General features: G+C 56.8%; 3 protein-coding genes across 22 annotated transcripts; 2 read left to right on the plus strand and 1 right to left on the minus strand.

Annotated features, from left to right (window-relative positions):
• Window positions 1-2,849: 2,849 nt before the first annotated feature.
• Window positions 2,850-4,794, minus strand: MICOS13 (mitochondrial contact site and cristae organizing system subunit 13). The gene is made up of 4 exons (XM_036314514.1): window positions 4,617-4,794; window positions 3,715-3,892; window positions 3,472-3,523; window positions 2,850-3,079 (listed from the first exon to the last, which is right to left on the minus strand). The coding sequence occupies exons 1-4, from the start codon at window positions 4,643-4,645 to the stop codon at window positions 2,982-2,984; spliced, it is 357 nt and encodes a 118-aa protein (XP_036170407.1). The 5' UTR covers window positions 4,646-4,794; the 3' UTR covers window positions 2,850-2,981.
• A 56-nt stretch (window positions 4,795-4,850) lies between these two features.
• HSD11B1L (hydroxysteroid 11-beta dehydrogenase 1 like) lies at window positions 4,851-10,774 on the plus strand. Of its 19 annotated transcripts, none has more exons than XM_036314496.1 (8): window positions 4,851-5,124; window positions 7,335-7,421; window positions 7,735-7,865; window positions 8,460-8,571; window positions 8,919-9,076; window positions 9,322-9,415; window positions 9,526-9,691; window positions 9,772-10,772. In XM_036314496.1, the coding sequence occupies exons 2-8, from the start codon at window positions 7,349-7,351 to the stop codon at window positions 9,965-9,967; spliced, it is 930 nt and encodes a 309-aa protein (XP_036170389.1). In that variant the 5' UTR covers window positions 4,851-5,124; window positions 7,335-7,348; the 3' UTR covers window positions 9,968-10,772. The 19 variants fall into 19 exon arrangements, with proteins under 19 accessions (XP_036170389.1, XP_036170397.1, XP_036170403.1 ...); XM_036314494.1 differs by lacking the exon at window positions 4,851-5,124 and adding an exon at window positions 5,133-5,209; XM_036314501.1 differs by lacking the exon at window positions 4,851-5,124 and adding an exon at window positions 5,219-5,422 and having other exon boundaries at window positions 9,916-10,773.
• A 773-nt stretch (window positions 10,775-11,547) lies between these two features.
• RPL36 (ribosomal protein L36) lies at window positions 11,548-13,305 on the plus strand. Of its 2 annotated transcripts, none has more exons than XM_036314515.1 (4): window positions 11,548-11,685; window positions 11,853-11,947; window positions 12,905-13,039; window positions 13,174-13,305. In XM_036314515.1, exons 2-4 carry the CDS (start codon window positions 11,855-11,857, stop codon window positions 13,261-13,263), a joined length of 318 nt encoding a protein of 105 aa, XP_036170408.1. In that variant the 5' UTR covers window positions 11,548-11,685; window positions 11,853-11,854; the 3' UTR covers window positions 13,264-13,305. The 2 variants fall into 2 exon arrangements, with proteins under 2 accessions (XP_036170408.1, XP_036170410.1); XM_036314517.1 differs by lacking the exon at window positions 11,548-11,685 and adding an exon at window positions 11,718-11,741.
• Window positions 13,306-13,350: the final 45 nt, after the last annotated feature.

The raw sequence follows: 13,350 nt of genomic DNA on the forward strand, positions 1-13,350 counted from the left end.
GGACTTGTCAGGTCAGATTTTAAAAATTAAGGAACTTGAGATGGCAGGTGACCCTGGGTTATCCAAGTAGGTCCAATATCATCATACAGGTCCTTAGGAAAAAAATAGGGCAGCAGGGGAGACAGATGTGAGAGAGGAAGACTTCTGGCTGTGAAGATGGAAAAAGGACCCAAGGACCAAGCAATGCAGCAGCCTCTAGAAGTTGGAAAAGGCCAGGATATGGATTCTGGAGCCTCCAGGAGCCAGGCCTGCTACCATCTGTATTTTAGCCCAGTGAGACCCTGGTTAGGTTCTGACTCCAGAACTGAGACAGCCACAGGGTATTCATACCAACCCCGAAGGCAGTTCTCAAACTAGTGTGATTATGTCCCCAGAGGACATTTGGCAGCACCTGGAGACATGTGGTTGTCATGACTGGGAAATAAGGGGTGCTACTGGCATTTGGGGATGGAGGCAGAGATGCTGCTCATTATCTACAGTGCCCAGGATGGCCCCCCAAAGACTCATCTGACCTTGAATATCAGTGATGCTGAGGTGAGGAAGCCCTGCCCTGAGGTGGTAGGCGCTGTGATGGGGCACCCACAGGGTGCCAAGGAAGCCCAGAGTGGGCCCTCAACTCAGTCTGAGAAGGAATAGGTTAGGGGAGTCAGCCAGGAGGAAGGGTGGTGGGCTGGTTGAGGGGGCCCATGAGTTGTGGGCAACTAGAGGAGTAAGAGGGTCCTTGGGAGGTATCTGGGCTCACAGGGAGGGCAGTGGGGAGCCATATGGTATTTCTGAGCAGGGTAGTGCCGTGATCAGACTTGACTTTGGGAAAGATTGGTGGGGCCAGCCTAGAGGTGGGGAGATCGGGGAGGTGGTCTTGGCACTGGTAATGATACAAGTGGACAAAGAGGGATTGGGGGTTTGACTAGGTGAGGCAATGGAGGGGATCAAGAGTGGCACTCTGGTCTCTGGGCTGGCGCTGGATCCACATGGAGGATGTGAGTAGCCAATGGGAGTCAGGAGCCAGCAGCTGATCCTGGACCCAGCATGTGGACAGTGACTAAAATCATAGAGATTGTAGAGACCAGGGCTTGGGTTCAGTTTCAGGGGACCCTCCCATGCCCCAATACACACACACACACACACACACACAAAGTTCATGGAGCTGCAAGACACAGCCTCCTGGAGGTGAGGGTGCCAGGAGAGCCGAGCATGCCCTCAGGGCAGCCCCTTGCCGGCCTACAAAGGTTGGTTTCCTTTTCTGCACTTTTTGTTGGACTGACAATGGGCTTTTAACAATTGCTCGAGTGCAGTGGGGTGGCCTTAGCAGGTCTCTCCCCACTTCATAAAATAGTGATGATAAAAGTGGGTTGAGCCCAGCTCGCATGGCTCAGTGACTGGATGTCCTAAGAACCAGGTCACCGTTTGATTCTCAGGGCACATGCCCAGGTTTCGGGTTCCATCCCCAGTGTGAGGCACGCAGGAGGCAGCCCATCAATGAGACTCTGGATTGAGAGCACTCAGGGAGCCTGGTGGAGCATATGGCACAGCCAGGGTATACATCCCTCATGGGCCCATCAGGGTGAGGCATGTGGAAATCCTGTGTCCCAGGAAGGGTTTAAGGTTAACCATCTGGGTTCCTGGTGGACAGGGTTGGGCTTTTAACCTGGCTGCACAAGTGTCTCCATCTGTAAAATGGGCCGATGGGACTGGGGGAAGGGCTCAGTGGGTGGAGAGCCAGGCTGGGCGGGTCCTGAACCTGGGCCACACTCCTGCTTCCAAGATGGCCAGCACCAGCTCCCTCTTGGGCAGCACCAAGGATCAGGGATGCTCCCTGGCCTTACCCATCCTGCCTTCACCCTAGGCCTGCTCCCATCCCAGTAGAGGCCCAGCAAGTGCAGAGGCGGCACAGGGAGCTGCGCAGCATCCAGTTGCCACAATGGACAGGGGAGACCCACCATGGAGACCATGGTAGCACAGGTCACTGTGGGTTTTACGTCCCCAAGCACCGCAGGCCAGGCCACCCATCATCAGCTACACCTCTGTCATCAGGTGAACGGATGCATTGCTTCTCTGGGGAAATGCCTGGCCTCTACTTTTCTCACGTGTAATACCTGCTGCTGCTTCCAGAATCAGGGCCTGGGTGAGCTCTATCCCTAAACTGAGGGACAAACACCCCAGCACTCTTGGGAACAGAGAATTCCATGCTGGATCAGAGAACCATAGCCAGGGTCTTCTTGCCCTCAGGGCAGCTCCTGGATCAGCCTCTGGCTCCTGTCTATGCCCACCTCCTACCCTGACTGGGGCACAGATTTCCTAGTGCCACAATAGGGGATGCTCTCAACTGTGGGGTGGCTGGGAACATCTAGACAGCCCAACCTCCCAGCAGACACGTTCAGATCACTAGACAGCTGATCCAGTGTGGGTAGGAATGCCAGGGAAGGCTTCTGAAGGGAGCAGAGCACCTCCATTAGATGAAGTCAGGAGGGCAATGACCTCCAGGCCTGTGCTTACCAGACTGGAGACCAGGCAAGATAGGAAGTGTAGATGGCACAGGAGAGATGAATTCTTCCCATTCTACTGAGCTCTGGCTCCCAGACTGCCTACCCAAGGCTCAGTCCGCTAAGACCCCAGCCCCTTCAGCCCAGTCTGGCCTTCAGTACTTTCTCAACCCTTTCCCAGTGCCCTGAGCACTGGGGCCACCTATCTGTACCCACTTCCCAAGTGGGGTGAGGGTCCTGGTGGTCAGGGACCAGACAGAAAAGGTGTGTACCAAGATCAGGCCGGGAGCAGCCCCCAGGAGCCAGAAGCACACACACTCAAAGCAGGGCCACCCCACGTTCTTGGGGCAAGCACACAGGTCAGGAAACACTTCCAAAGTCCTTTATTGGGCTGGCAAGGCCGCGAGCTGCCCTTAGATTAGGGTCCCATTCCAGAGGCTTGAGGTCCAGGGCACCCATGCCCATTTCCAACTGGGGAAGGCAGCCGCCTCTGATAGGCTACTTGATTCGCTCCTTCAGGTATTCCCAGCCCTCCTTGGTGTATTCACAGGCCTTGGAAGGGGCCACCGACAGGGCTGACATCACCGTAATGATGCCTGTGGGGAGGGAAGAAGGGCCCAAGGCCTGGTCAGGCTCCCCACCTACAGCCAAAGGGTTTAATCCAACCCCTTGGGACACCCAACTCGGCCATGCTCTTAGAGGTGCCACTTCCAACTTTGTCAGTTCCACACCGGGAAACAGACGGACAGGACCTCACCTTGTCTGAGGCCACCTACCCTGATGTGCTCCAGTGGTGGCCCAAGCTCTCAAAAAGAGGCCCCATCTTGCTCCTACCTCCCTGGAGCCTCCACCCCTTCCCTTTTAGATGTGCAAGAGGCACACACAGCAGTAAGGGGAGTGATGGAAAGGCATGACCAGGAAGCAGGGTCAGGGGTGCTAGACTAGGGTACCTGGGGCCACACCCCCAAGCAGAGGGACCAGGGCCTACCTGAATTCCAGGACTCACGGATGTGAAAGTTAAACTTTGGAGGGGCTGGGAGCTGGGAAGAGACAAGGAAGAAGGGGCTGATGAAAGAGGAAGGGCCTGGCAGCCCCAACTCCCTCCTGAGGCAGGGAAAGCAGCGCATGCCCCAGTGAGCAGGAACCAAGCAAGGTTGCAGGGACCAGGGACTGAAGGCCACCCCAAAGTTGATTCCCATCAAGCTTCAGCCTCACTCCCGGCATGGGGTACCTGGGGTATCTTCAGGCCCGTCTGCTCACACACGTACTGGCCGAACTGGTACATGGCAGGTGGGACAACCTCCTCCGCCCTCTGAAGGGCTGCCTGGCTCTTGTGGCTGGGCCCCAGCAGCTCCTGGTCGTACACCAGGAAGACCACTCCCCCAGCCACACTCCCCTTGATGAGAAACCTGAATGCAGGGAAGGGAACGACAGCACCTTAGGGAACACTGCAGGCCACCCACGGGATGTATGGGGGTCGAAGGGGGGGGGGGGTGGCGGCCCTAGGCCTATGGGAGTAGGAGTTAGTCCCCCTAGGGAGCCCCACAATCCAAAATGTGACATACTGGAAGCCAGGCAGCTAATAGGGAAATGACTGGGCACCTTGCTACTCAGAGGCATGCCTGACCCCTGCTAGGCACAGTTCTCCATTTATAGTGTGCAAAGCAGGAGTACTCAGCCAATTCAACTTATAACCTGAGGCCCGCAAAGGGACAGTGGATCACTAATGATTCCGCCCAGAGCAGGGAACAGTGAAGACACGTCAGTCCCTTGACTGTCTGCCTTCTGTCCCGAGGAGGGACCCTCCGCGAGTAACCCGCAAGGGTTTTCCAAGTGTATCTGGTCGCTTCCTGCATGTCCAGCTCCGCTCTGGGCGCGCATTCACCTCCCAATAAATGGCGTGCGGCACTCCCACTTTACAGAGAAGGCGACGGAGACTCGGAGAGATCTCATTCCGAGAATACGAAAGCCAGGGCTCGCGCGACCTCGGAAATCACCTCTCTGCTTGAAACTCAGTTTCCCCATAGGGCACCTGACACTACGGGAAACGAAGAGCAGATGGGGAGCGAACCAGAAGAGGGTGTCCGCAGGGAGGACTTTCTCGGGAGCTAGGGGCCCGCCCGCCACACGCACCTCATCAACGACCACACTCGGGACACCATAGCCGCTCGACTCCGCACGCAAGGACAGTCGCCTTGCCCGCCGCTTCCGGTAGCGAAGCGGCAGAGGCCTCTGGGAAGTGTAGTTTCCCTTGTCAGCCGCAAAGGCCTCCGGGAGTCGGAGTCTCGTTACCGTTCAGAAATGCTAGAGGTTTGGGTCCCACCGCAAAAGTGTGCGGAGAGATAATCTTATGGGCCGGGCCGCCGCAAAGCTGTCTGGGAAATGTGTTCAGCACTGCCTCGTGAGGCGCCGGAGGGCTCGCCTAGCCGCCAAGGCTCCTGGGAAATGTAGTCCGGTTTCGGTGGTGTGAATGAAAAGAGGAGTAGGGTGTCTGGAGTGAGGCCTGAGGGTAATCCAAGAAGATGTCGGAGCCCGGGAGATCCTCCCGCGCCCGCGCGGGTGACTCAGGGCAAGGGCCTAAGAAGAGTGTCCCTAGAAGCCAGTTGCCACGGCAACACGAGAGCGGAATTGTTCGAGAGAGGTGGGTCTAGGTCACGTGAGCGGTTTCGAATGGTGGGAAGTGTTTTCCTTCTGGAGACTGAGGCTGGGATCAAAAGAGCCAGCAGGTAGGCCGTTGCCTGGCAACTCCGGGCGTCGCAGAGTCCTCATGGCCTGGTGCCTCCTTGCAAAGAGGCAGGCTTAGTCACGTGACTCAGGCTCTACGGGAGGGGCCTGGTCGGGGGCCGCCCGCCGGAAGGGTAGACCCTACCGGCCTGCGCTGGGCTCCCAGGCAGGGACCACCAGCCCCGGTTCCCGGCGGAAGAAACAGGCTGGAGAGGGTGAGTGAGCGGTTGGGAGCTCGGAGCAGGTCGCACGCCCTTTTTGTACAGCGGGGAAACTGAGGCCCGGCGAGGTCAGAGGGCCAGTGGATTCTGCGAGGATCCGGTTCCCCTATTCCACCTCCATCTAAGCCCAGCTGCTTCGTCCGTTCGTCCATCCATCCATCCATCCATCCATCCATCCCTACATGGGTGGGAAGAGGGTTGAGCTGAGGGGCTTCGCGGGCTTTCCCTGGAAGGGAAGGAGGTGGGAGCGCGTTCCCTGCTGAGAGAATTGCTGGTGTGACCGGGAAGGGCGACAAGTTCACTTTTCTGAGAACGACTCATAGACAGGAGTTGGAGAAGATGGGAATGGACAGGTGGGCAGAGGCCAGACCCCCTGGGCCTTATGGGTGTGTGAGGAGCTTGCTCTCCATCTGGAGCAGTGGCGAGCCCTTGGAGGGTTTAGAGCAGGAAGGGGCACACCAGACTTCTTTTGACACATCCCTTTGGCTGCTTGGCTGAAGCAGGGTGGGAGGAGCGGACTGTAAAGATAGGGGAGGAGGGGAGGTCGCTGGAGCTTTGTTGTGGGGCAAAGGACATAGGGCTGGATCTAGAGATTAGGGATACGGTAGCTCCCCAATCGCACCAGCTCTCAGCATCCTGGGTCCTAGAAGTGCCCTCTCCTCTTTGTCCCACTGAGTACAGAGGATAGAAACCCCAAGATGTGATGAGCCTGTGCCCCTTTCAAAGGAAACCTATGACTCCCCAAACTTTAAGCAGCCAGCCTGTTTCTTTTGCCTTTTCCCTGGGCCAAGTAAATCGCTCCCAAAGCTGAACTCTCATACCTTAACTCTCATGACATGGGGACCTTCCCACTCCTCCTAGGTGTCTCCAAGGTGGTCTTTCGGGGCTCCCCCAGCTCTTGCCTCCCACATTCCTGTGTTAATCTAGTATCTATTGAGCACCTGCTGTGTCCTTGACACAGTTTGGGGCACTGAAGACCTAACAGTGAAAAAAAAAACAAGAGAAGTAGGTTTCTGTTTCCTTCTGCCCTCGTGGGGTTGACAACCTAGGACAGTGGTTCTCAACCTTGGCTGCACATTAGAATCACCTGGGAATCTTTTTAAAATCCTGATTTCTGGGCCTCATCCTCCAGAAATTCTGTTTCTTTGTTACTAATGTTGTGGCCTCACCCCATAACAAAGAAACAGAATTTCCGGAGGATGAGGCCCAGAAATCAGGATTTTAAAAAGATTCCCAAGTGATTCTAATGTGCAGCCAAGGCTGAGAACCACTGGTAGGAGAATTGAGTGACAGTGAACATGAAACAAATCATCAGGGTGATTTCAGGTGATGCTAAGTTCTGAGAAGGAGATAGAAGTTCTAGAGGTAAGGGCAAGTAAGGGAAGTGCTTCAGAAAAAGAGGTCCAGGAAGTGCCCTGGGAAGAAGTAATTTTTGTGCTGAGACTTGAAAGGAGTAAAAGCAAGCCACTGGATTATCTGCCAAGAGCATTTAGGGCAGAGGGAACAGGCAGTGCAAAGGCCCTGAGGCAGATGGTGACTGGCTGGTTCTCAGGAACAGCAAAGAGGCTGGTGTGACAAAAAGCAGAGTGAGCAAGAGGGGCTGGTGCGTGAAGGGCCTTTTTGGTCATCAAGGAGTGTGACTTTTGTCCTAAATGAATCTGGGAGAATTTTCAGCAGAGGGAGGCAAGATGAGAGTCTGCTGTTGCCTGGAAGGAGAAAGCCCCAAAGACTGGTAGAGTGGTTCAGGTGACCTGTATGGTGACCCGGACCAAGTGGTGGTGGTTGTGATGGAGAAGAGGCGCAAGTCTAGGGGCCAAGATGCTCTTCTTCAAACAAAGGAGCAGTTGGGGAAACAGGTGTGGCTGTGGCCCAGGACCATGCTGGCCACCCTTCTCTCTCACTGCAGACCCAGGGAGGGCCATGAAGGTGCTACTCCTCACTGGGCTGGGAGCCCTATTCTTCACCTATTATTGGGCTGACAACTTTGACCCAGGTGAGTGCCTGGGGTGGGACAGAGAGGAATCCGGCCAGCTGCTCTGTGCACCCTCTAGGCCAGCGGTTCTCAACCTGTGGGTCGTGACCCCTTTGGGGGCCGAACGACCCTTTCACAGGGGTCGCCTAAGACCATCGGAAAACACATATATAATTACATATTGTTTTTGTGATTAGTCACTATGCTTTAATTATGTTCTATTTGTAACAATGAAATTGGGGTCACCACAACATGAGGAACTGTATTAAAGGGTCGAGGCATTAGGAAGGTTGAGAGCCACTGCTCTAGGCTGACCATCTCTGCTCACTGCCAGCTAGCCTCCAGGGAGCCCGCGTGCTGCTGACAGGGGCCAGTGCTGGCATTGGGGAGGAACTGGCCTATCACTATGCCCGCTTGGGCTCCCACCTGGTGCTCACTGCCCACACTGAGGCTTTCCTGCAGAAGGTGAGACACCCCATTTCCAGTGTAATGGTGAGGGTGCGAGTGTGGTGGAAAATGAGGTCTGGGTTTGAATCCCTGCAAAGATCCCTGGCTTCCCAGGTGACCTTGGGCAAGTTGCTTAACCTCTGTGAGCCTTAATGTCCTCATTTGCAAAAGGGAAAACAAAGTCCCTTCTTGTGGGCTATGGTATCGGATGGATGCAGTAAGACAGTGAGTGTAAAGCAGGAGTGTTCCCCAATAAATGGCAGTATTGGTATGTCCAAAGGCTGTGATGATAGGGCTCCCAAACTGAAAAGGGGGGTGGGTGCACTTTTCTTAGCAACTCAGCGTTCCGAGGACATGCACAGCTCTTGGACACAAACCTTCCAGAATTTCAAGTGGGCCAGAAACCTTGAGATTTATTTGATAGCTCCTGAGTTTTAAATCGTGATGACTGATCAAATGAAACAGATGCCAGTTGACCCCAGTTGTAAAGCTCTGGGAACTGAAAGGGAGGCTCAGAGTACGGGAGGGGGCTTCAGGCTGGGGTCCCGCGCGTCTGGCAGGTGGAGGGAACCTGCGGGGTGGAGGGGCCCACGGGCAGCTCTGGCCCCCCAGGTGGTAGGGAACTGCCGGAAGCTGGGCGCTCCCAAGGTCTTCTTCATCGCTGCGGACATGGCCTCCCGCGAGGTGCCCGAGCTCGTGGTGCAGTTTGCGCTGGACAAGCTGGGTGAGGGGCGGGGCCTTGGCTTAGACCTTCGGGGCAGGACCGGAATTGGCGTGGGGGGTGTGGTAGTAATGGGTGGAAATTTATACGGTTCTGGGGCGTAACCAGGGGTGGAGCCTCCTTGCATCTGGGGAGCTCCATTGGATTAGGGACGTAGCCTGTAGCCTGTCAGGATCCGGGGAGTCGGGGGCGTCTCTTTAATCTCGGGGGAGAAGGGGCTCTACCGAGGGCGGTACTCCTGGGATCCACGCTCTGGGTGGAGTTTGAGAGTTTAGGAGGCGGGGCTCGGGAGGAGTCCCGGGGGTGGAGCCTCAGGACTAGCATCTCGCTGATGGGCCTCTCCCGGACAGGCGGCCTGGACTACCTCGTGCTGAACCACCTCGGGGCTGCCCCCGCCGGCACACGGGCCCACAGCGCCCCAGGGACCCGCTGGCTCATGCAGGTGCTCCGCCCCTGCTCGAATCTGCCTCCCACCTCCGGGCGGGTGCGCCATCCCTCCTGTCCCCAGGTCCCGTCTCTAAGTTTGCTGGTTTCACCCCGTTTCCACTGTGGCTCCTCACACTGCTGGCACTCTAGCCCTTCCCTCCCAGGCTCCATCCTCTCCACCCCCCCCACCCCCCTTTGGGCTCCTGCCCCCACCCCTGCCCTCCTGCTTCCAGGCTCCACCTCGCTAGGCCTTGGCTCCGCCCACCCCGACCAGCCCCGGCCTCCACCTTCTGAGCCTGCGGCCTGACTCCCCGTCGCCGCCTCCAGGTGAACCTCCTGAGTTACGTGCAACTGACTTCCTTGGCGCTGCCCAGCCTGACGGACAGCAAGGGCTCCCTGGTGGTGGTGTCCTCGCTGCTCGGTGCGTGACGCGGGGCGGGGAGAGGGGAGAGCCTGGATGGGGCTGGAAGGTGACCTCGAGAAGGGGGCGCAGCGTGTGGCAGCTCAGCGGCTACCCTCCCGCCCCCCCAGGCCGTGTGCCCGCGTCCTTCTCCAGCCCCTATTCCGCGGCCAAGTTCGCGCTGGACAGTTTCTTTGGCGCCCTGCAGCGGGAGCTGCGTGTGCAGGATGTGAACGTGGCCATCACCAGGTGCGTCCTGGGCCTCCAGGATCGCGCCTCAGCGAAGGAGGGAGTCAGGTAAGACCAGGGGCGGGAACCGGGGCCTGTGGGGGGCCACCCAGCCCAGCCCAGTCCGCACCAAGCACTCCTGTCCCCAGGGGTGTCACCAGGGCCCAGGCGGCCCCGGGGCCCAAGGCAGCCCTGGCTGTGATCCGGGGCGGTGCCACGCGGGTCTCCCACGTCTTCTACCCGTGGCGCTTCCACGTCCTCTGCCTTCTCCGGGCCTGGCTGCCTCACCCAAGGGCCTGGTTCGTCCGCCAGGAGCTCAATGTCACTGCCACTGCTGCGGCCTGAGCTCCTCCATCTTCTCAGAGAGGACCCTTCCCCCAGCCGCCTGAAGGTGGGACACAAACAGACGCCTTTGAGAGGGCGGCCATGACCCAAGACAGCATCATCAATACAGGAAGGGAAACCAGAAAAACCATTAGCACCCGGAAGCAATGAAATCTCTGGCTCACAGACGCCAGTACCTTGTCAGGGGCCTGGAAGGCATTAGCTCAGTCTTCTCCGTAGTCATTGTTGATGTGATTGCTGCTTCCATTGCGCTGATGGGGAAACTAAGGCTAGAGAGGTGATGTGGAGAGCCGGCCCTAGGGGCTCCCTGGGAACCACCTGATTTGTTCTTTCCACTCCTTGCCCTGAGCAAAAGAGAGCCACAAAACCATCTATCCAATGGTAGGGTCCAAAGAGGGGGAGAAGGGAAGGAATGTGTTTTGCTCTGTACCCGCCTCCCTTTTCATAATAAAAATCCTTTTCCCCTTGCACATCTGTTGTTCAAATGTCTTGGTCCTTCCAGCAGGCAGGGAAGAGTGTGTGCACTAGAGCTCTCAACCCCATCTCACAGGTGGAGAAACAGGCTGGGAGACGGGAGGGGGGCTCACCAAGCAAGTCCGGGCAGTAGGAAGGGTACTGATGGTGGACCAAAGGCATTTGCCACACAAAATACATGGTTTGTGCATGGATAATACTAACGTGCATCAAGGACTACACACTTAACATTAGGATTGAAAGAGAAAAAACAGAAAAAAAAATTTTTTTGTTCTTATCATGCCTCTCATCTCTGCGTCACCTAAAATAAAATCGATTCACGCCCTGACCGGTTTGGCTCAGCAGATAGAGCGTCGGCCTGTGGACTGAAAGGTCCCAGGTTCGATTCCGGTCAAGGGCATGTACCTTGGTTGCGGGCACATGCCCAGTGGGGAGTGTGCAGGAGGCAGCTGATCGATGTTTCTCTCTCATCGATGTTTCTAACTCTCTATCCCTCTTCCTTCCTTTGTAAAAAATCAATAAAATATATATATTAAAAAAAAATCGATTCACCTCAAATGCCACCAACGGGCACTATACCACATCGCCTTCCTTAGCCCTAACTCAAAGGTTGGCCTCATATAAAATGCCTTCATTTATGGAAGTTTTATTTTGTGTCAGGTACCATTACATCTCGTTCAGTTTGGAACAGGGGTCCTCAAACTTTTTAAACAGGGGGCCAGTTCACTGTCAGACCGTTGGAGGGCCGGACTATAGTTTAAAAAAAAAAAACTATGAACAAATTCCTATGCACACTGCACATATCTTATTTTGAAGTAAAAAAACAAATGTTTTCTGCGGGGCGCATGTGGTCCGCGGGCCGTAGTTTGAGGACCCCTGGTTTGGAATATGCCCTATTATTGCCCTTATTTTGTAAATAGAGAAATTCAGGTATTGTGAGATTGAAGTCCCTGGCGCCAGCTAGCGGCTGAGATGTGATTTCACCCAGCAGAGGTGAGATTCGAACTTTCCACCCCCCGGAATAGGGAGGCACCATTGCCATAGGCACGCCCACCAACTCCGACCCCTCACTAGGGCCAGCTGGGGTAAATGCGCATGCTCACGAGACCGCAGGAAATCCTCCAGCCGCCAGGGGGCGCTCGCAGTATCCCTGCCTCTGGCCCGCGCAACCCGTGAGGAATAGATATCCCAGAGTTCCGCGCTCCGCCAGCCCTTCCGCCGCGGCAGCCATTGAGGAGCAGCAGGTTAGTTCATCTCGGTGCTGGGGGGATCCGCCGCCATCCGTACCCCAGGGCCTCCGGTGCGGCTTGGGGGAATGGCTGGGTGTAGCGAGCGACTGCGGGGGCGCCGGGACGCTGCGCTCTGGGCAGCAGAGGCCGAGCCGGGACTTACCTCTCCCCCTTGTCCGCAGCCATGGCTCTGCGCTACCCCATGGCCGTGGGCCTCAACAAGGGCCACAAGGTGACCAAGAACGTGAGCAAGCCGAGGCACAGCCGCCGCCGCGGGGTGAGTTCGGAGGCGCGCGCTCGGGTTGCTGCGGGTCGGGAGGTGGGAAGGGCTTCCCGGGCGGAGGGCGCGGCCAGGGCACAGGCTCCAGGCTGCCGAGAGGAGCGGGGAGCCCGCGGTGGGCTGAGCGGCAGAAAGTGGGTGCCGGGCCGGCCAGAGCAGTGAGTGAAGTCCCTATGTCTGTCTGCCCGGCGAACGCCCGGCCGGGCCATACACCACGACCCTCCGGCCCGCGGGGTGGAAGCGGGGGCAGGTGGGGCGGGTTTGACAGAAGCGGTTTGCCCACTAGAGTGGGCGTCGCGTGGGGTTGGCCAGCTGATGCTTTTCAGTGTCGGGTTGGGGCGTTTCGGGCAGGTCAGGGCTTATGGGCCTCCGACCACCTAAGAAACGTCCACACCTGTAGGGAATTTTCATGAGTTTATTTGAGCCAAACTGACCATTGCCTGGAAGCAAGATCTAAAATTTCCCCCGAGGTTAACAGTCTGCCACTTATTTAATGCATTTGAAGTTGAGGGAATTTACGGAAGAAAGCAGGATCGTTAAGACTGTGCTCTTGAGGGCGGTCACCCCCTCGAGGGGTATGGATTACTCTGGCATTGCCATCAGAGGTGTTCGCCTAGGTGCCCAAGCACAGCGGGCAGGGTTTGCTTGAACACCTTTCACCACAGCGGTTAGCAGACTACCCACAAAGACTTGCTCATAACTAAAGACTTTGCTGAGCAAGACTTGTGTTGGTTTCAGGGCCCCTTTTTTATCCACACTTTATTGAGTAGCCCCAACTCTGCATGGCAGCCTGTGGAAAGGACCAGGCATGACTTGCTGTGTTGGTGACATTGGGGGGATGGGGAGGATTCCTGCTTCCGTTGCACCAGACAGAATGCTCCCGCTGAGGCCCAGACATGACCCTAAGGGTCTGGGTCTGGAGCGCTTCGTCCTGATGGCCTTCCTCACCCCCAGCGCCTCACCAAGCACACCAAGTTCGTTCGGGACATGATCCGAGAGGTGTGCGGCTTTGCCCCCTATGAGCGGCGCGCCATGGAGCTGCTCAAGGTCTCTAAGGACAAGAGGGCCCTGAAATTCATCAAGAAAAGGGTAGGTGGGCAGTTGGTGGGGGTGGGATTGGGTGGAAGCATTTGGCCTCTTGCCAGGCAGGTGGAAACACATGTGTGCCCAGAGGGACAGAGGGTGGGATTGGGCCCCAGGCTGATGGCCCACCTTGCTTGCAGGTGGGGACACACATTCGAGCCAAGAGGAAGAGAGAGGAGCTGAGCAATGTCCTTGCGGCCATGAGGAAGGCAGCAGCCAAGAAGGACTGAGCCCCAGCCCCTCCCTGTCTGTAATAAAACTTGTTCAGAAACCTGGGGCTCCTGTGCTGACATTGAAGCTGGTCCATATGGTAGACA

This window comes from Myotis myotis, unplaced genomic scaffold, assembly GCF_014108235.1.
Source record: "Myotis myotis isolate mMyoMyo1 unplaced genomic scaffold, mMyoMyo1.p scaffold_m19_p_6, whole genome shotgun sequence".
NCBI lineage: Eukaryota > Metazoa > Chordata > Mammalia > Chiroptera > Vespertilionidae > Myotis > Myotis myotis.